Here is a 26,871-nt window from a genome sequence, read left to right as displayed (position 1 = left end):
AAAGTCGTGATATATTAATAATGCTACCCCCTCAAAGTCATGTGTCCTATTTACCAAGCGTGAGGAACAACCTGTCGCCCACGTCACCTAGGCCCGGCTTCACCATGCCCTCGGGTGTGAGCCCCTCGTCCACGGCCGCCATCCACAGCTCGGTGCCCTCGGGCCACTCCCTTGCCACCTGCGCGACACCGGCCGCGGCGCCCAGCACGCTGAGCACCAAGACACGCTTGGCGCCCCATTCACGGAGGGTCTGGATCGCGGCGGCGCAGGTGCCGCCCGTTGCGATGATGGGGTCGACGAGGATGGCGAGCGACGCGGCGCCGGACCCGGCGCTGCTGAGATTGTTGTAGTACTCGACGGGGTCGAGGGTCGAGGGCTCACGGTACATGCCGAGGTGGTGCACGGGGACGAGACGCGGGAGCACGGTCTGAACGGCTGTACAGAGGAGAAGACGGAGGAGATTAGCTGTGAGGAAGAGGAGGAGGAGGGTAGAGATGGGGACGAACCGTCAACCATGGCGAGGCCGGAGCGCAGAATCGGAACGATGCACATTGTGCTCGGAGAGACGTCTGCGGTTTCGTAGTCGGCGCCAATGGGCGTTTGGTCCTTTGATCAAGCTTTGGTCAGCTTTTTTTTTTCAGAGAAAAATCACCCGGCTGCTGGCGTAATAAGTTTTACCTTGGGTCCCGGCACGGGCGCCAGCGACTCGGCGAGCGCCTCGCAGGCGACAATGAGGGAAATCTCATGAACAAGCGCGTTTGTCTCGCGCGCACTGGCCGATTTGGATCGCAGCTGGCTCATCTTGGCCTGCACGCTGGGATGCTGCGAGACGTGGACGTTGGGCGGCAGATTCGTGGCCATGACGGGCAAAACTTCTTGGGAGAGGGGGAGGGTAATTTCTGATTCTTGAACTAGTTTTTCTTTCTATATATTTGTATTGGCACTCTCTATAGCAACTTTGCGACGAGGGCGGACGCAGGGATTCTGTCGATTTGCAGGGAATGGGAAAAACGAAAGAGGGGGGAAAGAGGAGAGCTGTGTGTGTGCGTAAGAGAGAGAGAGAGAGAGAGATAAGGTCGTTAGGTCGGACCGTTGGGGTAGACACCTGAAGGTGGGGGTGTGCTGTCAGAGATGCGGAGGGGTGGCGGAGGGCGGGGCCGAAGGAGCGGGGGCGTTGGCGATCGGCGGGTTGGCAAATCGGATTGGGCGGCGGATGCCGATTTGAAACCGATGAGATGCGATTGGATGGTTGCTTGGTTTTCTTTGGGAAGCAGGTGGCCAGGAGTCAAGATCCGACGCGGGCGGCCGTTGCACTGCGCAGGTTGGTCTTGGGGTTGCGTTGATCGAGGCCTTGACGGCAACCTTGGACATGTCAAATCTTGCCAATGGCCGTGAAAGTTCTCTGAAGAATGACGCTGATTTCAATCTTACATCCACAGGAGGAGCAGACTAATTTTTGACAACTGATGGCGAACGGTCAGAACTAATCGCGGCTCTTTAAGAATCTAGACCAAACTCATGAACGCATGCAAGCTCAACCATGTCAACTGCAGAGTCGAGTAAAAAGGAAAATAGTCAAGATATGCAAGAGGTATATATAAAACGACAACATGGCATGTGCAAAGAGAAGCAGCATCTTCTTCGACTAGCACAATGTGCAGCGTGGCACAATGTAATCAATGTGATGTACAGGTACATACTTGCGAAAGGAGTAACAATGCTAATCTAATCACCTCGAGACGCCTCGGCGGCGTCGCTTCTTTCGAATCGACGTAATCTTCTTGCGCTGCACCACACTGACCCCCCAATTGTAAATCATGTCACGCATGAGAATGACAATGGTAGCAACCACTGTCGGCACAGCGCACGCCCAGCTGTACAAAATATATTAAAAAAAATTTCAGTCTGAACAGTCGCCATTGATAGTCAACTTACAAGTACCAGATTCCCTTCTTCACCTCGGGAAAATCTTCAAAGTTCTGACCAAAAAAGCCAGTAATAAACGTCAGCGGCAGAAAGATGATTGTGACGGTGGTCAGCTGCTTCATCGACTCGTTCTGGTTGGCAGTGATTGTATTAAAGATGAGGTTGATCAAATTCTCCGACGACTGCTTCAGCTGCTGCAAAGACTCGGTGATGATTATGCAGTGATCGAGCACGTCGCCGAGGTACGTGTGCGTCATGGGCGTCACGAGCACGCCGCTCGCGGGGTTGGTGAGTTCACGCGTGGCCTGCTCCTGGGTCATGAATGTGCGATGGTCGCGGAGCATGTTGACGAGGTTGTCAATCGGCAGCAGGAAGCGCAGCATCTTGTTGATCTCGCTGATGCAAATGTAGAGGCGCTTGCTTTGCTTGATGCTCGGCGCCGAGATTACGTCGAGCTCGAGGTCGCCGAGGATATCCGTGTACGCGGCCGTGAGCGGGATCGCCAGGTCAATGATGGCGTCCATGATGCCCTGCACTAGCAGGGAGGCGTCGCACGAGTCGCGCAGGCTCGTGCCGGGCGTGCTCAGGCGCTTGACAATGGGCCGCTCGACGTCGCCGGCCGAGGCCTCGAAGAAGGAGATGACGGTGTTGTCGGCAGTCAGAAATATAGAGACTTGCTCGGCAGAGATGGCCATGTTATACGGGGCCAGCGACGAGTGCTCTTCCATGAACCGAGTGCGAGCTTCATTACCGCTGGCTTGATAGCGTTGCAGGGTGCGCGGCATGCTCGTCTCTTGTAGGTCGACAAAGGGCGGCGCGGCGTCCTCGCCGTGCCTCTTTTCAGGGTCAGTGCCGGGGCGTTGACTGGGGTCGCCGCTGAAGAATTGCCGCAAAACGGCCATGGCCTTGCGGGAAGAGGAGCTGCTGGCAGAACTGATGCTGTTGGTGTCGGAGTCGACAACGTGCACAAGCTTCTGCAGCGTCATGATGATGAATGCGTGATGGGGATACCTATAGCTGTCAGAACGTGATCAACTGAGTGATGATATAGAATAGAGAAAGACGCACCAATCAACCTTGGTTCGGTTGCGTAGATTCATAATGTCTTCAATGGCGAGCTTGTGTAGGGCCTTCGTCGAGCCGACAGCCTGAATGACATCCCAGCTGAGGCCGTTGACGTTGATCCAGCGGCACTTAGCCCAGTCCTCCTTGGGCTGCTTCAGAAAATCGATGAAGCCATCGTTGTCGAAATGCCGCTGCTCCATACGCTCCAGAGAGAAATCGACGACGGTAATTTCGCACGGCGCGCTCAACTGCGGCACTGAGGCGTGTCCGCCATCAGGCAGCTTGGGATCGTAGCCTGGCTCGGCGCCGGGATGCCAGCCCACGCCGGCGCCGGTAAAGGGCATCTCAAACTCGTCGTCCGCGCCATCAAAGGTGCGAAACGCGGGTACCCTGCTGCTGCGGCGTCGTCGAAGCCCTGCCGCCACAAAGCCCCCGGCAGCAGGCGAGCTTTGCTGGGCTGCATCGTGCGATGTGAGCGGGGGCACGTCCGTGTCGGAACGCGAGTGGACGGGAATCGCGGGCGGGAAGAGTCGCGATACGGCGGCGGAAGACTCGCTTGCCAGATCGTAGCTCACATGAGGGGGCTGAGGCGAATCAGGACTGGGGCGAGGGGCCGTTGTAGACGCGACAAGATCCGTAGGATGAGAGTGCGGGCTGGTGCTGGCGCTGCGTGGGCGCGGGTCGCGGGATTGCATCAGCGCGCCCAGAGTTTGTTTGGTAATGCGAAGACGCCGAGGTAGGGGTCGGCATGAAGGATAGTGTGTCTCTGCAGCGGTGGTGGAGTTACGAGGGCCGGTTGGGATCAAGAGTTGGGCTGATGGGAGTCAGATACGGAGGTGTCGTATTTTGGCCATCTACGGCTGGTTTAACAGGCTACGCGCTGTTGGGATCAGCGGCGGCAGTGCCCCTGTAGTAGCGAAATGTGGCATCATGGTCAACAAACGCTGCGGCAATTGCTTCAAAAGAAGATAAATATCTTTCGGCAATTGATAGTCGTAGTATAGAGAGAAAAGATATAGAATTGAGATATTTTCGGCCAAGCAAACAGGAATTTTGAGTTATAATAATGCTAGATGCTAGTGTACAACAAGCATCCACTGAATTATTGCAATGATTAGGTAAATAAAATAGGTGTTGACCTCGATGTGTGGGACTTGCATTGGCCAGGCTGTATCAGGCCAAAATAAACCACTGGGCAAAAAAACTAGACGGGGATTATTTTTCTATCTTCTTGTTTCCGCTGTGTTTCTCTTCTTTTTTTCCCTTCTAACCTCAGTTTTACAATGTACTTATACGGATATTAGGGAGCAATTTGTCGTGCTTGATGTGCAGTACTCATTGTGCGCCGACTCGACAAGCCAAGTTGCTCAACGGTGCGGGGCTCTCTCCATCAAAAGCCGTTATCGTGTGGGCTTTTAGGAAATAAAACCCGTAAATCATGCTCTATCATTTATGATGAATGCCCCTGTCCTTGCACGACCGATGTGGCGATCCGCAGCCTGCGCGGAAACGTTGCAGGCTGGGGCAGGGGGTTCAGGTGTGGCTGGCATGCGGTGTGTCTGCTGGCCCATCTCGCAGACCAGGGTGCAAGCGCCGATGCCTGCGAAGAGCGAGACGCATGGAGATCGGTCACCCAGTCACATACACATCACATAATATGCCAACACAAAAGGTGAAATGGAATTTCGCAATTCCCATGATTTCGATACATATACGGATTGGATTGCTCTGTAATGCGGGCTGGGATACTACCTTATGGCTGTGGCACAATGAGACGTTTTCACACGGCTACCTAGATTCTGTGGGCGCCAATGGACTACCTACATATTGCATGGTACCAGCTACCGGGACCCTGGATTGCGCTAGTTCGTGTACCTATGGGTACACAGTGTTTTGCGAACTTTTTTCAGTCCTAGTCCAGCGTTGAAGAGCGGACTCGGCTCCAACTCGTTTGCTAATGCCAGCTCTGCATCAGCTTGACTAGGAAGCAAGGCCAGCCTGCAGCAAGGATCCTCGCGAGTGGCAACCATTCGCTTTGGCTGTCTATTCCGATGCAGACGCGCATGCCGGTAGTTGGTGCTTATTTCCCGATGATTCGCCTCTGTTCTGCTTCAGTGTCTGCATGTCCGTTTTTGTCTCTCTGCTTTGTGTGTTTGTACGGATACTCCGCACTGGTACAGCATTACACGCACTGTCTGCCAGCCGCGTATCAAGTTACCACTAGATGTCGTCCAGCTTTCTACCAGGTACCTATGCAAAAGTCTGCCAGCTGTGAGCTAAATGTTTGCCAGCTGTGAGCTAAATGTCCGTCAGCTGTAAGCTCGGTTGTTTGCCAGCCGCCAACCCGTCCTCTAAGGTACCTACCAACGGAAAGTGGTTTAACCGCGCCCCCAATCCGGCCTTGTTCCCTCTTTTTCTGGCTACAGCCCCTCCACGCTATACTTGTGCACCTTTGCTTATTCTGGATCAGCTTCAACTCCCACAACCCGCTCATCGTCATACCACACACATGCACATAAATACAACCCACCACAAGTTCCCGCCCCTCGCACACGATGGCATTGTGATTGTTGGGCCGATCATTGTTACACGCGACAATCCTTACCTCTTCTTGATTCCCTTAAAAATCCCAATTCCCGCGCCAACGTATTCTCAAAACCTCCCATCCTCTCTTTTTACCCCCATCAGCATCCTCCTTCTATTCTCCCACCCCCCGCCCCACCATCGACCAACGCTGCCTGCATCAGACTGAGCTTGTCAGTTGGCCTGCTGCACGTTGCTGCTCCCCCGTCTCTCACCCCATATCTCCTCTCCCCTCTCCGAAATATCTCGGGCTCTTCCCTCCCATCTCCAGGAACCGTCAATCATCCTCCGTTATGAGTTCTAATATTATCCTTGGCGAGACGGGCTATTATCGATCGGCCTGCGTGGAGTGTCAGCGTAGAAAGCAAAAGGCAAGTTCCGATCGCAGTCTAAGCCCTGTCGCTCCTCCCACACCCACGTCCATCTCATCAAATTTTCTTCATCTCCGCACGCCATCTGAGCCCCTTCTGTTGAGTCGGCCGGCACTACCTGTGACTGGATACGTCTATCAGCATGCCGTGTCTCAGATTGACACTTACTTACAAATCAACTTAGTGTAATCGTGAATGGCCCTGTGACAGTTGCCGTCGACGCAAGGTCCCTGACGGCTGTCGCTACAATGAGACCTCTCTCGCCGGAAACTCTGCCGATACCTCTTCGTCGAAGCAGACAGACGTTTTTCCTGACCAACCTTTCAACCACGGTAGTCTCAATGGCAGCGAGGGCCAAGTACTCGAGGTGCTTGCCGAACGTGCCTTCATCAACCTCGGCATCGATGCCACCGTCAAGGTAAGTCGCATACGGGTCATTTTGCCTCTCATGACTGTCATCTTACCTCGCCGATAGGAAGATGCCCCCCCAGAGCAAAAACATGACATGGTAAATATTGGCTCCTCCACGCAATTTGATCGCCTTATCGAGCTGCTTCCCCCGCGGCGTTTGATGGGTAAGTACAACAACTAGCATTGGCCAACATTGATTCTTGCACAATCTAATACTTTCCAGACGAGCTCATCCAGCTCTTCATCAACGACATCAACTTTCACTACTACATCATATACCCGCCCCTATTTCTCCAAGAATACCACATTTGGTGGGATCGTCGGGCCCACAGCAAACCCGTCTCTTTGCAATACACCTGTCTGCTTGCCATGCTTTGCTCATGCACCATTCAGCACGTTGCGGATGATTTGGAAACGGCAGTCACTGCACAGTATGGAGAGCCTATCCATCTCGTCTCCGACAAGGTTCATGCTGCCGTCCGCGAGCTGTCTGGTGTCATTCCAGTCGGCCACTATCACATGATGAATGTCCAGCGCTTGATCCATTCCTGCTATTGGTACAAGGCCGAAGCGAGATTTGTTGAAGCATGGCACGTTCTGAACCAGGCTATACTCGAGGCTAAGGAGCTGGAGCTACACATTGAGCCTAAACCGGACGCTGTGTCCGACTTTGATCGTGAGATGCGTCGACGTCTGTGGTGTATCCTCGATACCTGGGACTGGTGAGTCATGTGCAGCCACCCTAGTACAATTTCTCTGACAATGTTTTAGGCAGATATCTTCCGGTCTCTCGCGCCCCAAGCTCATCGATCGTGGTGGCTGCACCGCCGAGCTGCCAGACCTTACTCTCGAGGGCTACGACCCTTCCCCATTGGAGCACATGAAGATGCAGTCGCAGCTGACCCGTGAACTTGCTTCGCGTTTCGGCGCCCCTAAGAATGTAATTTCGACCCAGGAAGTTCAGGAATACAAAGAGATAATCCTTGCCTGGGTTCGCCGCTACCCCAAAATTTACGACTTTTACGACCCAGACACTTCCCGAGATTCAGTACATTCCTGGATCTTTCCTCACAGATTCTACCTCTACACCATGGCTTGCTTGCTCATCCTGAATCCAATTCGCCATTACATGGTCAAATCATATACCAAAGACTCACCAGCTGATGAGCTCAAGTGCCGCGCAGACGGCCTATTCTTTTCTCTAATTCTCATCAAGACCCAGAGAAAGTGGGTTGATAGAATCAACGGCCGAGATGGACGCCTGCACTTTATCATCTTCTCCATCTTTGACACTGCTGCCATATTGTGCACTGCTCTGGTAAAGGATCATGCCAACACCATTGAGAACAAAGATGACATCCTGCATGCTATTGCAGAGTCCACTGCTATGCTCAAAGCCTTGATCAACATCTCCGAGACGGCCAAGATGTCCCATGACATTTTGTACCGCCTCACAAAGAAACTGAAGAAGTCCAGCATGTCAAAAGAGTCTGCTGATGCTGGCCGAAAACGCGCAAAGCTAGCTCCTGTTCCGCCCTCTCAGTCTGCTCCCATAACAGCCGCTGCAGCCACTAGCTATACAAACCCACGCAACGCAGCACCCAAACCCAAGCAAGTGCCATCATCTGTGAGCCAGGACACTAATGCTTCATCGAACTCTGTTGTTGGCCACGCGTCTGCTCCCCAGACAACTCTGAATAGCTATAACGTTCCTCCGGCAAGATTTGATGCTCAACATGTGCCTCGAGCCACCACAGACGCATATAGTGACCCTCAGGGTGTGGCTCCCTCTATACCTGCGCACGTCAGTGCCTCCGCTGCAGCGCATACAATGATCTATCCCCCGCCTCGCCTTGACGCTTCGCGAGTGGCTCATCAGCACATGCCGCCGCACTTTACTGAGGTACAGAACACTCACGGTTTTACGCAACAGCAAGCACCACATATTCCCTCGGATATAGCCAGCACTAGCTTCTATCAGCCAGTGCAGACCGGTATGCAGTCGTCTGTGGAGCCGAGCAGACACCCGAACCAGTATGACTCTGAACCAAACCACCCAACACAGCCAGCCAGCTACCCGCACGCGCAGCCACCACCGCTCGGTACCGGCATCTTCAACATGAATCTTGCCGACGGTGTGCCTGCTATTGCCAATCTCTGGGATGCCCCCGCTATGCCAATGACTCCCATCATTTCCTACTCCATCATGGGCCATAATGTGCCCGTCAACGTTGTGCCTCAGCCGCGTGAGCTCTTTATTGGCCAGCAGCAGGAACACATTGTACCCGAGCTGAACCTGCCCAATCTGACAGAGGCAGAAATTGGTGGCCTAGCTCCTCTATGGAGTTGGCACTCGAGCAATCTATTCCCCGATGACACGACTGACGGCCCTCCTGTATAGCAAAAAAAGTTTCTTGATCCGGGGATGAACCGCAGCTTTTCGGAATATCTGTCTTGGGCGATTTTGAATACTACTCACAGGTTTAAAACGCATATATGGCGCGTCTGGCCAGATTTTAGAAAACATATCGTGTAGCTATCAATGAATCACTCAATGTCTGCGACCGGCACCTCACTGTGAGCAAACTACGCAATCCAAATACTTGCTAGATTGTTGCTTTTCCTTTGTTTGCATCTACAGACTACAAAAGCAGTGCCGTCTTGTTGCTGCTTCTCGACTACATTTTCTATCGCATCTACAAATTTACAAAAACAGTGTTGTCTTGTTATACCCTGTCTGTACCTGACGGCTTGAAAACAAACAACCAGGTCAGCCAGTTAACTGCTTCTCGGCCACATTTTCCACAACGACCGCCTCGGGCGCATTGGAAGCAGCCTTCCCCATGCCGAGCTGCGTCGTGTCCCAGCCCTGACTCTCTAGGTACGCACGGAAACGGTCATCCTCCTTGGAAATGGTATCTTGACCGACAGTGGGCACCAGCGTCAGGGTAATGATACCCGACAGGACGCACAAACTCGCGGCGACGTAGAACGGGTACTGGGCCGACTCGACGTCGTTGCCGCCGGCTTTGCTGATGAGGGGGAAAACCCAAGTTCCGACAAAGGCGCCAATTTTACCGATGGCAGCAGCGATGCCGTAGTAGCGACCGCGAACGCCCGTGGCGCACGTCTTGGCGGCGAGCAGGCCAATGTTGTTACCGGGACCAATCTCGCCGAGGGAGAGGAAAATGCCGTAGACGACGGCAAAGGCAGCGACGTGTTTGGAGATGTGGGCGTAGACGCCGGCCATGATGAAGGCGACAAGGGACTGTAGGAAGACGCCAAGGGCAAGAGCATGCTTAGGACCGATCCAGTCTGAGACGAAGGCGCCGAAAATAGACCCAGGGAGGTAAAACATGTTGATAACAGTATTCCAGCCAAAGACACGCGAGAGGGGGGCGCCTTCGCCGTAGATGCCGCGAAGGATGGTGGAGGAGTAGATTCCAAACGCGTAAACGGAGAACTATGCGAGGGTTAGGAGATGACGGATGGGGAGAGCCGGGTAGGAGGACTGCTCAATCTACAACACATTTCGAATATTCAACAACGGAAGGTCACTTGCCAGCTCGAACCAATCAGAGCCCGCCGAAGCCAGCCTTATGCCAAGTACCACTTTGTACCTATACAGAGACTATCCCTCAGTAGCCGTGGCTACCTTGCAGCCTCTTCGAGGTGTTTCTTACGAAAATTTCTGTGCTTCTTTGGCGGCTTTTTCGGGGCTCTGGTGGGCACTGCTGATACATAGGCCTTGGCTCTTTGGCAGCTCTGGCGAGCTGCTGGCCAGTATGTTTAGCTGTGTGAAGAATAGTGACTTCGAGCGGTTGAGTGACTTCTGCTGATGAGTGGCATGCTCATCAAGAGCTCATCAGTGCCCATCATTCCATAGCGGGCTTACGCTGCTGTTGAATATTCAAAAATTGTTGTTAATTTCGCAGCCCTCAACGGAGATGACGTACGTTGTAGAGGAACCATATCAGAGAGACGCAAAAGAGACGGAAGCCGTAGAACTTGAGAACGAGAAGATAGGGTGTGTGGCGGCGCATCGAGTTTTTGTTGAAGTCGTCGGGGTCTTCGAGCTTGATGCGCAGATAGAGCAGAATGAGGGGGAAGATGACGCCAACGCCGAGGGCACAGCGCCACATTACCTCGTAATTGTTCGTGCCAGAAGCAATGACAACTTGTAGAGGTTAGTCGGTGCCTCCCGCTGTTGGATGTGACGATGAGACCGAAAGGGTGACTTACAAGGTATAAAGGCGCCCATGACGAAGCCGCCGTTGATCATGGTATTGGTAAAGAGGATAAACCAGCGATGGCGCGTGCCTGCCTTGAGCTCGCCGGTGGATTCAGCTGCGCCGACACTTCCAGCAGGATACTCACCTGTGTATGGTTAGCCTTTTATTACCGCAGGAGATGAGACAAATCCCGAGGAAATACAAACCTCCAATACCGACACCGACAAAGAAACGCCACGCCGTCAGCATACTAAACATTCCTGAAGGGTCGCCCTTCCAGTACGAGCCGGCCGCGAGCGCGGTGAAGATGATGAGGATGACGGTGGAAAGGGTCAGCGAGTTGGCGCGCGACCAATGGTCGGACAGGAAGCCAAATAGAAGCTGGCCGACAACGATGCCTGCAAAAGCAATACTGGCGACGGAGTTATACGCGGGCGACTTGGTGTAGACGGTGTCATACTGGGTCGTGAGGATGGTGTTGACGGAACCAATGACCTTGGAGCGGCTTCAAATTAGTACGAGAGAGGAGAACGGCAGGCAGAGTAGACATACGTTGTTGATGTAGCCGTCGGAAAAGAGACCGGAACCGCAGGCAAAGACGGGCATCATTGTTTCTCTCCAGCTCTTGCGGGGAGCATTGTGCTCGGCGTCCGCGACGTCGGCCGCCGGCGCGGGCTCGTTGCTCTTTTTACCGAATCCAAACATGTTGACGTAAACCCGCAGCAGATGTTCGCTTCTAAAGAAGAGAAGTTCCTGGAGTGCTAGAAAGTCGCCAATGCTTTGTTTGGCCCGTGTTCAAAGTTTCGCAGCCGGAAACGCAGAATCGGGTGCGTGGCGGCGGCTTCTGTCCGCGAGGTATGGGACTCTAGAAGAAGAAGATGTAAACAAGATGGCGGACTAACTATGCAAAAAAAAAAGAGGGAGAAAGAAGAAGTAAAAGGGAAAATAGAGGGAGATGGAGTGTGAGATAGAGAGAGAGAGAGAGAGGAAGCAAGAAACGGTAGAGTGTGTGTGGCTGCCGTGTGATGGGATGGGTTGCCTCGGGCGTCGTCGACCCACACTGCAAACGGGCAAGTAAATAGGTACTGAAAAGAATGACCTAGGTTTACTGACGCACAGAGTATCTACCTACCTTAGTAGGTATGGAGTATGGAGCATGCAGGGAAGAATTGTTGTTGAGCCACGAATGTCCTTACAGTACGGCGTACGCGACCTTGAGCCGGCGCGGCGCTGGATCCGCTCGGTCAAGGAGCAGGCGTTCCCCATCCCATTCCCCATGGGCTTTTCAGAAGTTGCTTTTCGCATCCCTGTAGCAAATGTCTATATTTGCACGTGTCATTTTGACCGTGGCCTTCCCCGGCGAAAAGAGTTTTGCTGGTGAGACCTGATGGTTGGACAAGTAGAGAAGACGGAGTTGTGCGCACAGATCCGTACGTGCATCGTGGAAAAAAGGGCAAGGTGAGGAAAACATCGGACAGCCCTGTGGCCTACAGCCCCCATCTAGTTAGTTACTAGGTAGTTGGGTAGTTGGGCAGTAGACTACTACCCCACCTCCGCCGCCGAATGTCCTAGACGGGACTGGAAAGGCCGCCTATTGACCTGGTCACGGCTTTCGTCTTGTAAATACAACTCGTTCTTCTTGTGACGTCGTCGTCCTTGGTCTGTCTCTTACGGAGCTGCGCGTGCTAAGTAGGCGGCCCGCTTGCCCTTAACCATTTGAGCCCTAACTATCCTCCTGACCTGATGCGCACTGTGTAATGATAATAGTTCCCACATGACCAAACGGCGCTTCAGCGGAGTCTGAGGACAGGGTTACTCTCAGGGCAAGTGGGACGCGACTGACACATGATTAAGGTTGCCAGATTGAGGAAGAGCTAAGTAACTACCTAGTTACAAAGTAGTTTGACTCCCATATAGAAACCGCATCAGCTCTCCCTCAGGATAAACTAAAGCCGAAAAATTCGTGTCAATGTTGTATTGTGCGCCATCAAAGGAAACAGCCACCACCGGCGCCCCCCGAAGACAGCGGCAATTGACTAGGGGGTAATAAGATGGCTGTCATGCCAAGACTGTGGGCGGTTGCGGATCACGCCCCCAGAGAAAATATACGAGACAAGAAAAACCACACAGAAATTATGCAGCCATGACCAAAATGAGGCTTCAGGCGGCCCAATTCAGCATAATGGCCGAAATGCGCAAGTGGGCTTGCCAATGCCGGTAGCCCTGTCTTATGGTTGCGGCGAACCGAATGACTAGTTGGCAGTAGTTGGGGTCCACACTTGGCAGCGCGGTAAAAAAGGGAATTGAGCACGTGCGCTGCTTCCGTCATACAATAGGTAATAGGTATTACTAGGTCGTCCAATATTCATTGTTGGTGTCGCGTGCTGGGCTACTTTAGCGATAGCCGACGCTCTACTTGGCAGGGCATTGCCACATCCCCAGAGTCGCGTAATGGTTGAGACGGACGCACTGGATTCGCAGATCAATAGATGATGCGCGCATCTCCCATATCATTGCGAATTTGGATATCGGAGAAAAAATACGAAGCAAAAAAACACAATTGTCCGCCTACATCTGTCATGCTCTGCTATACATTAAAAAGAATAGCCAACGCCTATCCCCCGAAACAAAACAAAAGACCTCACAGATGCTTACGGCTTTTCCTTTTTGCGCACCAAGCCCGTTGAGAGAACATTGACACTCCCCTCCTCAACCTCGTTTGACTTTGGCTTTTTCTTCACCAGCCCTGCGCCAAGCACATTCGGCGCGCCGCCGTCCGCCGCTCTCTCCGCCGAGTCCGTCGTGCTCCTCTTGCGCTTGACCAAGCCCGACAAATTATTTACAGTCGTTACCGCCGCTGCCGCATCTCCATTCCCTGCTGCCGCCACAGGAGAAAATTCCATTGTGCCCGTCACGTCGTAGCCCCAGACACTGCCCATGCCCACCTCACTGACCCACCGCCGCGTGCTGCCTGCGGCCTTGTCCAGCGTCGCAAAGTCGAGGTGCAGGAGCAGCTCCACGATGCGCTTGTACGCAGGCTCGCTCACGATGCGCTCACCGCGGCCGCTCGTCGGCCACACATAGTGCGGTGTCGCCGTCGAGCACCGCTCCAGCAGGCGGTTCCTTTGCTCCGTCTTGACGCGCGGCGGGCGCGTAACGATTACGCCGCGCAGCTTCCTTTTCTTCTTCTTTCGGTCCATGGCGCGCTTCTCAACGGCGGCGTTTTTGTGTGGCTTGTCAGACGCGCCCGAGACCTTACCCGGCGTGGTGTCGGGGGTGGACACGGCGGCGGCGGCGGCGGGCGGCATGCCATTGTCTTGCGGCACGTCATCAAATACGACCCAGATGAAGCCCGTCAGGCGGCCGCTGGAGCACTCCTGCCGAAACGCCATCATATCCCAAAACACGTCCAGCGACTTGACGCTCTGCCACGCGCCCACCTTGCGCATGCCGCCCGACTGCGCGGCCTCTTCGTCAAGCTCGTCTCGGAATCTCGATTTCGGATCGTCGGGGTAGCGGGGTATCAGACACCGCGGCGGCACCCAGTCAAGCTCCTTCGTATAGTGTGATATCCTCTCTAGCGGGTGTGTGAGCGACCACAAGGGTAGCAGCGCGCGCGGCAGAAACGCTCTCGTCTCGTATTCTTCCAGACCCGGCACCACGAGATATCCCCTCACGCTGCCCCAAGGAGGCAAGCTGCCCCTGGGCGGCGTCTCGAGCAGCGGACTGAGGACGCGACACCACCACTTAACTAGGCCGCGGTCGTCCAGTACGTGCTTTCCGCTGTTGTGGACGCTCCCAGGGAAGAGATACTGCGATTGCGCCCGCGCAAACAGGCTGACAATGAATTGCTTGCCCGTGCGCCGTCGGGTTTCGACCAAATGTGAGATGAACGCGCCACAAACCTCGCGTATAGGGCTCGGTGAGCCCTTGGGCAGCTTAAGCAGGCTCAGGTATCCTGTCGAATCCGCCTTGGAGACGAACAGTGTCGTAGTATGCATCGTCGAGTACAGAAGAATTTCCACGCCGAAAACGAGAACATTCTTTTCTTTTTCACCTCCAGAGACAGCTCCCACATCGTCGGGAATTTTGATCGAAACGGCCAGAAAATGGCTCTCGCAAAACGTCCGGTCGGGTCGCTGGTTGGGCGGCGCTGAGTACAGGGCAGCACACTTGGTAGGCGGCGTAGAGAGGTGAAGGATCCCGAATGGGCGGCCTTTTGGCAAGATGGGTTCCAATCTGGCGCGCAGGCCATTGCCCGTCGATTCGTTGGTCGACATGGTCGTCTTGCTTCGTAATTGGACAAATTATCAAGGGTTGAGGTACAGGTTGAGGCCAAGCCCAGCCGCGAGACAGTGTGGGAAACGCGTTTCAATTAAGCCAGGACGCGACGTCAGAGCAATGTGGCGCACCACTTACAAGTGGCACAATACAGCATGCAAAATACTTCACCAAGAAAAAATGAGCGACATGGAGTCTAAATGAAATATCTTGTCACATATTTACTACGCATATCAATACAGGCTCTCCCCCTTCAATTATTAAAACGAAAAATCTTGAATAGTTCCATGCATGCCGACTTTGCCTGAGCTTGCGCCACAGCAGCCACAAACGCTTTCGCTGGGTCACGTGCAGAAATTTATCCTCAGCAAAGTTGCGAAAGCTTCCATCCATCGAATGGAAAGCTGTAGATCTTGCCGAAGACCACCACACGACACACAATGGCATTGCAACCTTGCCGCATGAGTCTTTTGCGCAGCCGGCAAGGCGCGCGCATGATTCTACCCTGCGCGCGCTCATACACCACGACAACGGCCGCCGAAACCCCCGAGTCGTTCAAGATCTCCGAGTCCCGGGAGTCCAAGACGTCAGCGCCACGATGGAGCCAGACGCCCGCGGGCATGAAGGCGCCATTGCAGATGGATTTTGCCAAGAATCCCAAGAACAAGGTGTGGGCGGTCAATAACGACCCTGCGCGGTTGGATCAAATGTACGAGAGGCTGCTCGGACAGGGGGGCAGCAAGATGCTCCCTGACGAGCTCAAGTGGCTAGCAGTCACGCACAAGAGCTTCGATCAGGGACGGAGAGGCTTCAACGACCGACTGGCAATGGTTGGTATGTGCACATTCAGCAGCATAATGGGCGGCCGCGCCGCAGCGGCTGGCTCGTGGAGGGAGACGAGGCTAACGAGAGATAGGTCGCATGGCCCTCGACGTCGAGGCAGTCAAGGACATTGTGAGCAAGCCCGCGGACCCTCGGGCGCAACAAAAGGACGAATTCGACCGACAGCCGTTTGAGCACCCGAAGCTCGCGCCGGTGGATAACCTGAGCCTTGTTGACGCGCGCGACACTGTCGGCAAGGAGAAGCTGGCTGCGCTGGCCCGATCCGTTGGCCTGGACAGCACTGTGCGGTGGAAACCTCGTTTGGTACGTGCAGCGTGCGAGAATGCAAGTATTTTTCTTTTCAACGACTCGCTAATATTCTACAGGTCAGCGAACTCGAATCAAGTGGTGTGGAAGTCGTGCTGACTGGCGCGGTCATGGCCATTGTTGGCGCCATCACGCTGCAACATGGCACTGCTGTGGCGAACCGGATCATCCGCGAGCGCATCATGGCTAGGATCCCCAAAAAATAAATGGCATTCTCTGAAATGTGCGGCAGAAGAGCGCTGCCTGTACTCATACCCTCTACGTATACCACATACACTGTACTATTTAGACGGCGGGCTTGTATAAAAATAACTTTTATTCATTCAAAAATTATGGCTCAATATGACGCTTGTTATGCAGACAGGTTTCGCGCTGGGATATATTATATGTCAACACACGACAAACGCTCAAGGTATTAAAAGACTGCCAACTACAACCGAGTTCCAACATTCCCAAATTAGTGGTTGTTTCGGGTTCCAACTCCAGGTACATGTCTCGTATCGCTTAGAGCAGAGGGGTCTGCTCAGATGGTTCATCAGCCGTCTCCTCAGTAACAGCAAGGTCAAGTACGGCATCGAGTTCAGTCTGGATGACATTCTCACGGAGCAGCCAGCCACCGAGGACTCCCGCACCGGGACCGAGCAAAGCCGAAAGGCCAACCATGTACGCGGGAACCCTCCAGTTGGTCTCGACGAGCACCCAGTAGAGGACGGTGGCGCCGATAAAGGCAAAGTCAATCACGATAAACGTGACGCACGAACGCGTCATCTCCTTGCGGTCGTCCGGACGGGTCAGGCTCCAGATAATGGCGGAGTGGGCGAGCAGAGACGACAAAAACGGCAGAGCGTACACGGCAAGCAGGCTGCGGCGGTGCGTCTCGAGGTGCACAGTGCGCTCGGCGGTGTAGTCCCAGGTGCGCTGCACGCCCCAGCGGATGCCCTGGCGGAGCAGGGAGACGTAAAGCGGGAAAAGCAGCCAGACGCCAATGGCGACCGGGCTGCGGAAGACGAGCATCAGTATCGACGGCAGGTAGTAACCCAGCGCGACAGCCACAGGAATGGCAACGACCTCGGAGCTAGCCACATTGCGGTCGCGGTCAAGCCGCAGTGCCGCGAGCCGGTCGCCGCCCACCTCGCCCTCCTCGTCGGCCGTCCCTACCTTGTGCGCAAGAAAGACGTTGCGCAGGCGCTGAATCTGCGCGGGCACAATGAGCAGCTGCCAGACGAGGGCGCCGCCGAGCAAGTTGAACAGCAGCCAGGCGGGCGTCGGGTTGGCGACGAGGCGCGCAGGGCGGTTGCAGCCGCGGGCCGACTCGGCAGCGCAGACAGTCAGTAGCGCGCCGGCAAACGCCAGAACGACGGCCATGATGGCACGGCCGCGCGTCGCGTCGAGGGCGGCGCGGAAGAAGCTGACGAGGTAGCAGAGCGGCGTGCCAAGCAGCGGGACACGGCTCAGGGCGGGGATGCGCGCGTGCGCGTGGCACTGCGACCACAGCATCGGCGTGTTGACGTCGGAGTGCGCAAATAGTGCAAAGACGGTGGCGATGGCGAGGAAGATGGGCACAATCATGAGGGTGCGCGTGCGCGCGGTGAGCACGAGAGGAGGGGCCATGACGGCGGTCGGGAGGGGCGATGATGAAGTGTCGTCGGCGGGGAAGAAGAAGAGACGAGGCGGGGTTGATGATATTAAATGCCTCTCGGCGAGAGATGTCGGTTTGGTCGTCGATGTAGCGACAGCATATACCAAGAAAAGAGCAAGATATGGTTGATGTGTGCCGTTGATGTTGTAGAGATGACGGAAGAGGATTTGGGGTTCATTGGGGAGAGAAGGCTAAAGTGGGCTTGATTTTCAGCGGAGCTCCGGATGTACCAAACAATACGTCATGAGACTTATTGCTGCGGTACCCGGTGTCTCAAAGGTCGTACGATTAATTTATGAAAACGGCAGGAAGGAAGAAATCAAGAGAACTATACAGATTTCAAGAAATAGAACATTGTTAATGAATGAATGAGGGCAGAGGGAAAGAATTCCTAGCACTAGGTCTACCTTGGGTATCTATACTCGCTCTGGCTTCAGCGCTAGTTCATATAAATGTGAACACAAGACAACTCATCCAACTAGGTACAAAGTCTTGAAAGTGTACGGCACTAGTATCGACTAGTTCTCGCAGCAAATCTACCCGAGACAGCGCCCCCCCTAACTCCCACCTCTACATGATACAGCTATTTGTCTGAGGGGTTTGCCGTGAATACATCATATTATTAAAGTCGTGAACCTATGTCAAGCAAGAAGAAAGAGTGAACCCTGCTCTAGGCCGGCCGAGCTTAAACTCTCATGGAGAACTCCGTACAACGACCTAGTGCTCGCTGTCCTCCCGTTATTAATAAATGGCATGGCGACACCAGCCACATCACAGCTCGACCCATTCTACGTTGACGTCAACCCTGCCAGACGCTCCGCTGATTGTCTTCTTTGTGTCCGCCTTGGCCGCAAACGCCTCACTCCCATTCGCAATCTCGTCGTTGCTGGAGACTTGGTCCCAGTCCCAGAGACGAGCCTCGATCGTGAGACTGTCATCCAGGGACACCGCCAGCACTGAGCGCCGCAGCGGGACCGGGCTGCCCTCGCTGACCGACACGGTCTTGCCGCTCTCGCAGGCAACGTCAAACAGCACAACCTTGTCCAGCCTGGTGCCCGCCGTGATGGTCCCGTCGTCTGGGTTCTCGTCCCCTTTCGCCAGCACGACAGAGACGTGCGCGGTGACGGCCCGCTGCAGGACCGCGTACCGCACCGACGCGGACCCAGAGTTGCCCGTGATCTGCTGGTAGTGCGTCGTGTCGTACGTGTTGCTTGGGTCCTCGGGGTTCCACTGCACGCTGCCGCGGGCCACCTGGTCGTCAAACGACGGGTCCGGCCACGAGTCGTGGTCCCAGAGATCTAGGTCGATGGAAAAGGCCCCGGAACCTGAGATGGGCCGCGAAGGGCCCGTTAGCGGCACGTCCTGGCCCGGCTTGATCTTGAAGGACGGGTCCTGCTTCCAGAGGGTGTCGGTGCCGAGCGCGTCGGTGGCGGTGATGCTGCCGTATAGGTCGCCAGGGTCCTCGTTGTCAATATTGTCAATACGCACAAAGTATACTTCCAGCAGAGTGCGACCCTGTGGCGTCGCTCCGCATTGGTCTTGACGCGCCTTCATCTCCAAAAGGCGCGGGCCCGGCAGCGACGGCTGCAGCGCGAGGCCCAGGATGGCAATGGCCGCCGCGAGCGTCCGCAGCTCCCACTTCTGCATCTGGTTCTCGTTGGCGAGCAGCGGCGTACTGTCCGTGTAGGTGGTGTCGCCGCGCAGCACCGCTTCCGAGATGTCGGCCCAGTCGTTTTCGAGGCGCGTCATGCGCTCCGTGATCTGCGCACTCTCGGCGGCCACGTGGTCCCCGATGAGGCGGAAGCGCATCGCCTCACAGAGCATCTGCACGACGACCAGTAGGGCCTTGGCTAGCGACTTCTTCTCTTCCTCGTTACTCGGGTCCTGCGGGTGGGTGGCGAGGTAGGAGACGGCGCCGCGGAGCGCGCTCAGGCCGAGCGGTAGCTCCGGCCGGCGTAGGCCCGCCTGCGTCTCCAGCCGCGAGTAGGTGAAGCCGCCCGGGAGGGCGGTAGAGCCGGTGACCAGCCGTTGTGCGTCTGAGAACGCGCGCCAGTTTGAGTTTGCAAAGGGCTCGACGCGGTAGCCGAGGAGGTACAGGTTGTCAGCCCGAAGCCGCACCGTGATAGTGAAGCCGCCAGTGTGCAGGCCCAAGTCGAACCAGTCGACCGTTTCGGCCGTCGGGTTCAGCGTCTGGGGAGGAAGAACACGGAGCGCTTCTGACCGACGGCAAGCCGCCAGCTCGGTGCGCAAGTCCTCCAAGAATTTGGTATATCCTTCCGCGCCCTGCGTGTCAAGATCAAAGGAACGCGGAGGGATCTTTTCTGCAGCCGCAGCACGCGGCTGCAGCTCCGAGTGCGTAGGGATGGCATGAGCGGTGCTGACCAGCAAGGCCAGAGTGAAGCACAGAAAACGGAAGAGCATTGCGGCAGATGAGCCTTTCATCATGTTAGAGATGCTTAAAAGAGGTGAGTCTTTCTAGGTCTGCATGACTTGGGAAGGACGAGGAGTGTTTTGGCAGATACTTTCTGTCCTCTTATAGTTCTATCTTTTCACTTGCTCGGGCTGCTAGCTCCGATCTGCTTCGTCCTTTGTAAAGCATGTTGTCTACTCTCAAGATGCATCACGTCAACGTACAACTGATCCGTCATGTCTGCAGTGTCGTGTGGCTAGCTGAACTCTCCAAGTAGTTGAGACAGTGACCGAATAATGAATCCATTTTCTTTGCTTGTCTCATCCTTCGTCCTGTTGTAGAAAGCCACGACGTCGATATATCGGGACTTCTACCAGTTCATGATCCTCGAGGCCTGTCATGAAGACTACCCCGTGCCACTCCATATTTCACACACTTTCGTTGCGCGACAGTCGTATTCTGCTTCGTGATAAGTGACAAGCTAGCCAAGCACGCCAGCTCTCCTTCCACGTCGTATACGCTCACAGATCTATCGTTTGCACTTCCCATCGTATATGGCATGTCGCGACCGTCTTCCCCGCAGCGACAGCATCTGCACGGCAAAGGCCACAGCAGCCACAACTCGACTTTAATTAAAAATGGATCGGCGTAGCCCCAAAGAATCCAGCCAGTTCGGTATTTATCATGTTGAAAGGAAGACGCATATGGAGACACTCCCCTCAATCGAAGAATTGCCGACGAGAGACAAGAATGTAGGGCCATGTAGATGTGCGTGTCTCATCACAGTAGCCTTACATGACATGCAGCAATCAGGACAGAGCCGGTCATTGGAGGAATGGCTGCCGCGAAGTTACGCGATGTAAGACAATCATATGTTGTGCATCTATAGCGGACCTAATACCGCCTATCAAGGCTAAATAGTACGTAAAGGCAACAGCGAAGATCCGGTCGGAACAAATTCCTAGACCCCGATGCACACATACCCTGCAGTGCAGCCTCCGAATGACAGGCCTTTGCTGCGACAATAAACAAGCTTGAATTATGCGTCAAGAAACGTGTTTTCGGGGGAAAAGCTCCGAGGCTTGATTCAAGCAGGAAGTCGGACACGATCCCGACATTACGTGTAGCTTCTTCTCCGTCACCAAGGAGTATAATCAGTACTTGGCCGGGTCGTGGCTTACATGAAGCTTGCAAATGCGTCGAAAAAGCGGATTTTGCAACTTGAAGCCAGCGCGGTAATGCAGTAGGTTCTCGAGGGTTTCGGCATATCGGTCTTTGTATTGCATGTGGTGCTGACAATCAGGGCCAAGACGCACATCATTCTCTCAGTCTCTCAGTCTTGGTATAGATTCACACGGGGGGAACACTCACCGGCCAGCTCACACCACTTTCAGATGTTTAGCAATGGGCACCTAGAATATAGAGAATAATCGTTCTCATCTTGAGCGGCTTCAGCCACCGCCGTCGGACACGTTCCAGAACGACGGCTTTGATTTAGTGATCAATTCTGAGGAAAATTTCACGTGGGCACTTTCTTATGCTATATAAGAAATGAAATATAGGCGGTCAAGCAGCGACCTCGGCCACGTGTGAAGGAGGTATGTTTGTAGGTATTCATCAAGTGTGCCCCTACAAACAGGAACTGCGAGCGGGGACCGGCTTCGTCCCAACATCATCACCAACGACTACGCAATTGAGGCAATCATGACAAGCCAAACGTCCGCAGACTCCTCATCGGACGATCGGGGTATTTTTTAAGGGCCACAACCATTGCATGCAACACTGACTAACTTTGCAGCTGCCTCAGACCCTCGCCCGTTGTGGCCGTCAATGACCAAACGATATTGCGGCATTCTAGAGATAATTATCCGTTCCGCGCACGTATCTCTGCCATCTGACGAAAACACCCGGGATTCCTTGGGACTCTTGCAGAAAGACAGTGAATGAAAAGTATACGCTGTAGTAGGCTGTGGCATGCACCAAATATCTTCAGCGGCCTCCTATTGGCGGCACGCCCTCCAAGTCCCCCACCGGAGCCCCCGGCACAGCCGCTCCCGGCGAGAATGGGTGCATCTCCAACTGCGGCACCGACGTCATCACCGGCCACACCCCCAAAAACACCTATACCATTGCCTACTTTGAGGCCTATGACTGGGACCGCCCCTGCCTGCGCATGGCCGCGGATCAGATCGACGCCTCCAAGTACACCCACGCTCACTTCTCATTTGCTGTGCTCACCGACGACCTGTCCGTCAGCGTTGATGACACGGCGACACAGTTTCAACTGTTCAGGACTCTGACGGGGATTAAAAAGATTGTTTCCATCGGTGGCTGGGCATTCTCCACAGATCCCGCCACCTATAAGATATTCCGCAGCGCCTTTCGCGGTGAGGTGAACCGCGGCAAGCTCATCGACAATGTCGTCAAGTTCCTGACGGACAATGACCTGGATGGCGTCGACTGGGACTGGGAGTACCCCGATGAGCCTGACATTCCCGGCATCCCCCCCGGTACCCTCGACGACCAGGTCGGCTTCTACCTCTTCTTTCAACAGCTGCGAAAGAAGATGCCCGAGGGCAAGTCTATCTCCGTGACCGCGCCGGCGTCGTACTGGTATTTGCAGCACTTCCCTATCCAGGGCATCAGCCTCGTCGTCGACTACATCGTCTTCATGACGTACGACCTGCACGGGCAGTGGGACTACACCAACAAGTACTCCTCCCCGGGTTGCGGCTCCTACGAGCAGGGGCTCGGCAACTGCCTGCGCTCGCACGTCAACCTCACCGAGACCATCAACGCACTGTCCAGGATCACAAAGGCCGACGTGCCATCGGATATGATCGTTGTTGGCGTCAGCAGCTACGGCCGCTCGTTCCAGATGTCCGAGGCCGGCTGCTGGACGGAGCAGTGCACCTACACCGGCCCAGAGTCCGGCGCGTACAAGGGCCGCTGCACCGGCACCGCCGGCTACATCTCTGACTTTGAGATCAACGAGATCCTGGCCCACAGCCCGTCGGCGCAGACGCACCTCGACCCGGGGTCCTACTAGGACATTGTCGTCTTCAACAATACACAATGGGTCGCCCACATGAGCCCGCAGAATAAGGCCTTTCGCAAGCTTCTCTACAAGGGCATGAACTTCCTCGGGACCGCCGACTGGGCCGTGGACCTGCAATCCGAGAGCGGCGAGGAATCTGATGGGGCTGCTGACTCGCACAAGACCATCTACGTCGACCCCAACATCTGGCAGTCGGCCACGCAGCTTGTCACGGCGCCTCCCGGCGCGACCCTCGTGTGGCCGCCGATGCCGCTCGCGTCGCCGACAACCATCACCTTTGAGCCGTGGAGCACCGTGGTCAGCTACTCGAGCCCGACGATCAAGACGACGACGCGAAGCGGCATCACCTCGACGTATCCGGCCAACGTCTACGTCACATGGCACACCGTCCTGTCCATCCCTCCGCTCGTCACCACGGCAATCCCCGTCTGGGGCGTCGGGCTCAACAACGCGAGCAGCACCGGCGGCGGCCCCATCATCCTTACGAGCTCCGTGCAGCCGCCCCCGTTCCCGTTCACGGTCCAGGTCACACCCGTCATCGACGGCACGACGTCAATCATCAGCCCTACGTCGACGTCGACGACGACACCAGCGGCCATCATCTGGGGCACCAAGACCTATGTCCCGCCCGTGGAGACAGAGACGTTTGGGAAGAGCACCATCATTATCGGAGGCAGGACCTTGCTTCCCACTGGCGTCGTCGTCACGCCCCATCCGTACCCGTCTAGCAAACCCACGCCCGGCACGGTCGACCCGGTGCTCAACTCGAAGACACCGACGTGGAAATCGGGCAAGGTACCGGAGCCCACTGCCCAGCCGGACTGTCACGGATGCCGGAAGCCGTGCCTTCTTTGGTGCGACTCGGACTGCCCATTCTGTCCACCAAGCGTCTTTGGCGGCGGCGGCAGCTCCGGCGGCGACCCGGACGACCCGGACGACCCGGATCGGCCCGACGGACACCACACCATCATGCTCGACGGTCTACTTAGAGAGGATGACTTTCCCGCGACGATCGATCCCTACGACGTGGCCACATCCGTCGCCGATGTGGAGTACTCCTGGTTCAAGTCGGTCTGGCAAGATTACCTATCTCCCCACCAAGCCCCTACAACAACTGTCTCCATACCGCCCGCAACAAAAAAAGCCCTACGCACGCTGCGTCATCTCAGACAGCTTCCTCTTCTGGACGTTTTCCATCTACGACATTGAAGGTTGGGCGACCGATGGCGGCAAGAAGCTCCACAAGGAGGAGAATGGCTGTGGCGCGCTCACAGGATGGTCCTGGCAGTCCAAGACGGACGAGGACTCGACCCACGTGGAGTTCAACCTGCCCTTTTTCATCAAGGATGGCTGCGTGGAGCGGGCCATTGTGTCCGCGGGCGGTCCCGCAATCTCGTGTAAGGAGGACGAGCTCTTTCAGCTGCACGATTGGCAGAATCGCAGTCCGGCGAGGAGGGAGACGGTGTCGGTGATGGGGACGCGGTCGAGGGGGGGCGGGAAGGCCAATGACAGCCCTCCATCGGTACCGTACGCTAGAGAGGAGATGGAGGAGTTTTGCGCGATTCTACATTAGTATCCAGCCAGAAATCGTCAACATGGGCACGCGTCCGCACTATGTGCCAATGGATTGGGGAACAGCTCGGGTAACGGGCATCGCTTTTTGAGGTCTGCTGGGTAGCCTATGATAGCGGTATCCGACCTTTATCTTCTCCTATGCCGATTTTTGCACTTGCTCTAAGCAACACATCAATAGCAGTTAGGTGTCCCTCTGTAGCGGCCTGAAGCAGCAGGATTTGGTTGTCATCGTCTCTCGTCTCGTGATAAGCGGCAGCAGTGCTCTTTGCCGACTTGAATGCCTGTTCTTCGTACTGTGTTTGCCGGAATCCTGTCGCGACCCTCGGATACGCGCACGCCATCTAGCACGCCCCATCTTACGTTACATTTCCATGCCTGTCTATGTACGATCGTACTGTAGTTCCGTACTTTGGATTCACCAATTCCTGGTGGGCGGGATTAGCCTCTTGGCGATGGCAAAGCGCCCGCCATTAACCTTGTCGCCAGCGGGACAGGCCAAGCAAGGTCACTGGTAGGGTCCTTGTGAATTTTGCCTGAAGTGATTAGATCGACCAGCGCAACGGCAATGTAGCCACCAATAGCTGTAAAGATGTGCCACCTGGTTATGCATATTTAGAGGCCATCTTGAGCAAAAATGAAGACAAAAACTGCTTACCATCCATGTAGCTCAAAAAGAAAAGCCAACGGAAGACCAACGGTATGCTTCAAATTTGTCAACAGCTGGCACAGCCAGTCATCCAGCAGCCAGACAAAGTATCCAAAGGCAAAATTTACTATGCCAAATGTAAGAAAAGGCTCTCGTTTCTGAAACGGGGTTACGTACAGCATCCAAATATGGCGATATTGCGAAGGTTGTCCCGAATGTGACGATCAGGCACTTGCTGAGAAATGAGCTTTAATATGCGCGTCGCAATTAAATAAACGCCAAAGCCAAAAGTCGTTGCATGAAGGAGGAATTCATCCATGAGCATGTGAGTGACCATGACCGTCGAAAAGAGCATGCCAAGCAGCACGCCAACAAATTTGGTGCGTCGTGGGCTTGATTGGAACGTCAAGAGTCGGTACAACAGTGGCGTCGTCAAAAGATGCATGGACAATTCGTCGGCTAAAATTAGGTGAGTATTGATTCCAAAGGATCAAGGACACGGCGCCGCACGTACACATTTGAGTGTGGTACTTTAGCGTCATGTGATAGCCAGCAGAGCAAATCCCGACGCCAATCAATCCACAATATGAAATCAGACGAGCGCTGGTTTGGCTTCTCAGGGCGAATCTGGACAGGCCGTATACTCCATATGCAACTAAAAGCCGACCGAGGTCAGTCAATGCAAAGTTCCAGCCATCTCGGATCACGTAGATGATTGAACAAACCAAAAGTCAAGCTGCTGAGTGTATTGATAAACTCAGCAATGTATCGCGTAACGACATAGTCCTAAAATTAACACGGTCGGGTTAGGTTATTGTCGTATAGCACAACAATCTATGGGTGATAATGTACCTCCTCGCAGAAACTAAAGATCGTGAGCTTTTAGCACATGAGCAGGGTTGTCTAAAACGTACTTTAGATACGATGTAGCCTCGCCCCAGAATGCATTGTTCCATCCTTTATCCATTATTTGCGGTCGATTGTAGCATAAGTAGGACTGGGAGAAGAAGAGAAATTTTAGATTCCACCCCTTTTTACTCATCATAGACAAAGAAAGTTAAGCCCGCGCCCGCACCCGCACCCTCGCTTCGCAAGCGTGCTAAATATCTACTATATCCTAATTAGCACTAGTTAGTAGTTTACTAATAGAATATATTATTAATATTAAAAAAACTTCTTAATAATCTCTTACATAAAAAGTATTATAAAAAATGTTATAAAATCTATATTATTTATTTAGAACTTAAATCTTTATTAAACTTATTAATTATTAGTATATATAATAATAATAATAAATTAAACTTAGATAATAACTAATAATAATAAGTTTTTTATATTTAATTACTCTTTAATTAACTACTCTTTATTATATTTAATATTTATTAATATAATTTCTTTAATAAGTAAATAGGCTAGATAAGTAAGTAAGCTATTATAAACACTCCTATATAAGGCGTAGATATATACTATAGCAGGTTAGCTATAGGTAAGATATAGAAGAAAGGAATATATAGTCACATAACTA

At 54.2% G+C, this 26,871-nt stretch overlaps 10 protein-coding genes across 10 annotated transcripts; 3 read left to right on the top strand and 7 right to left on the bottom strand.

The window, feature by feature from the left end:
• Nucleotides 1–46: 46 nt before the first annotated feature.
• Nucleotides 47–861, bottom strand: BBA_09414 (uracil phosphoribosyltransferase; the record flags this gene model as incomplete). The annotated part of the gene is made up of 3 exons (XM_008604511.1): nucleotides 47–435; nucleotides 507–606; nucleotides 679–861. 3 exons carry the CDS (start codon nucleotides 859–861, stop codon nucleotides 47–49), a joined length of 672 nt encoding a protein of 223 aa, XP_008602733.1.
• Nucleotides 862–1,729: 868 nt separating this feature from the next.
• Nucleotides 1,730–3,686, bottom strand: BBA_09413 (magnesium and cobalt transporter CorA; the record flags this gene model as incomplete). The annotated part of the gene is made up of 3 exons (XM_008604510.1): nucleotides 1,730–1,874; nucleotides 1,936–2,937; nucleotides 2,995–3,686. The coding sequence occupies 3 exons, from the start codon at nucleotides 3,684–3,686 to the stop codon at nucleotides 1,730–1,732; spliced, it is 1,839 nt and encodes a 612-aa protein (XP_008602732.1).
• A 2,181-nt stretch (nucleotides 3,687–5,867) lies between these two features.
• BBA_09412 (trascription factor) lies at nucleotides 5,868–8,757 on the top strand (the record flags this gene model as incomplete). Its single annotated transcript, XM_008604509.1, has 5 exons — nucleotides 5,868–6,065; nucleotides 6,130–6,363; nucleotides 6,421–6,520; nucleotides 6,580–7,078; nucleotides 7,128–8,757. 5 exons carry the CDS (start codon nucleotides 5,868–5,870, stop codon nucleotides 8,755–8,757), a joined length of 2,661 nt encoding a protein of 886 aa, XP_008602731.1.
• Nucleotides 8,758–9,126: 369 nt separating this feature from the next.
• BBA_09411 (major facilitator superfamily transporter) lies at nucleotides 9,127–11,293 on the bottom strand (the record flags this gene model as incomplete). Its single annotated transcript, XM_008604508.1, has 5 exons — nucleotides 9,127–9,819; nucleotides 10,313–10,533; nucleotides 10,599–10,733; nucleotides 10,795–11,083; nucleotides 11,141–11,293. The coding sequence occupies 5 exons, from the start codon at nucleotides 11,291–11,293 to the stop codon at nucleotides 9,127–9,129; spliced, it is 1,491 nt and encodes a 496-aa protein (XP_008602730.1).
• A 1,946-nt stretch (nucleotides 11,294–13,239) lies between these two features.
• Nucleotides 13,240–14,868, bottom strand: BBA_09410 (H3 K56 histone acetylation protein KAT11; the record flags this gene model as incomplete). Its single annotated transcript, XM_008604507.1, has 1 exon — nucleotides 13,240–14,868. One exon carries the CDS (start codon nucleotides 14,866–14,868, stop codon nucleotides 13,240–13,242), a length of 1,629 nt encoding a protein of 542 aa, XP_008602729.1.
• A 441-nt stretch (nucleotides 14,869–15,309) lies between these two features.
• On the top strand, nucleotides 15,310–16,224 carry BBA_09409 (RNase III domain-containing protein; the record flags this gene model as incomplete). Its single annotated transcript, XM_008604506.1, has 3 exons — nucleotides 15,310–15,703; nucleotides 15,786–16,015; nucleotides 16,078–16,224. 3 exons carry the CDS (start codon nucleotides 15,310–15,312, stop codon nucleotides 16,222–16,224), a joined length of 771 nt encoding a protein of 256 aa, XP_008602728.1.
• A 298-nt stretch (nucleotides 16,225–16,522) lies between these two features.
• Nucleotides 16,523–17,629, bottom strand: BBA_09408 (uncharacterized protein; the record flags this gene model as incomplete). The annotated part of the gene is made up of 1 exon (XM_008604505.1): nucleotides 16,523–17,629. The coding sequence occupies one exon, from the start codon at nucleotides 17,627–17,629 to the stop codon at nucleotides 16,523–16,525; it is 1,107 nt and encodes a 368-aa protein (XP_008602727.1).
• A 799-nt stretch (nucleotides 17,630–18,428) lies between these two features.
• BBA_09407 (type 1 ribosome-inactivating protein musarmin 1) lies at nucleotides 18,429–20,078 on the bottom strand (the record flags this gene model as incomplete). Its single annotated transcript, XM_008604504.1, has 1 exon — nucleotides 18,429–20,078. The coding sequence occupies one exon, from the start codon at nucleotides 20,076–20,078 to the stop codon at nucleotides 18,429–18,431; it is 1,650 nt and encodes a 549-aa protein (XP_008602726.1).
• A 627-nt stretch (nucleotides 20,079–20,705) lies between these two features.
• Nucleotides 20,706–24,698, top strand: BBA_09406 (class V chitinase Chi100; the record flags this gene model as incomplete). Its single annotated transcript, XM_008604503.1, has 9 exons — nucleotides 20,706–20,819; nucleotides 20,874–20,926; nucleotides 20,980–20,987; nucleotides 21,630–21,665; nucleotides 21,707–21,814; nucleotides 21,866–21,948; nucleotides 22,034–23,106; nucleotides 23,161–24,196; nucleotides 24,228–24,698. The coding sequence occupies 9 exons, from the start codon at nucleotides 20,706–20,708 to the stop codon at nucleotides 24,696–24,698; spliced, it is 2,982 nt and encodes a 993-aa protein (XP_008602725.1).
• A 440-nt stretch (nucleotides 24,699–25,138) lies between these two features.
• Nucleotides 25,139–26,313, bottom strand: BBA_09405 (alkaline phytoceramidase; the record flags this gene model as incomplete). The annotated part of the gene is made up of 7 exons (XM_008604502.1): nucleotides 25,139–25,298; nucleotides 25,356–25,473; nucleotides 25,524–25,805; nucleotides 25,861–26,001; nucleotides 26,072–26,132; nucleotides 26,199–26,211; nucleotides 26,261–26,313. 7 exons carry the CDS (start codon nucleotides 26,311–26,313, stop codon nucleotides 25,139–25,141), a joined length of 828 nt encoding a protein of 275 aa, XP_008602724.1.
• Nucleotides 26,314–26,871: the final 558 nt, after the last annotated feature.

Source organism: Beauveria bassiana (assembly GCF_000280675.1).
Source record: "Beauveria bassiana ARSEF 2860 unplaced genomic scaffold BBA_S00053, whole genome shotgun sequence".
Classification (NCBI taxonomy): Eukaryota; Fungi; Ascomycota; class Sordariomycetes; order Hypocreales; family Cordycipitaceae; genus Beauveria; species Beauveria bassiana.
The sequence above is the reverse complement of the archived record's forward strand: the minus strand, read 5'-3'. Positions and strand labels throughout refer to the sequence as shown.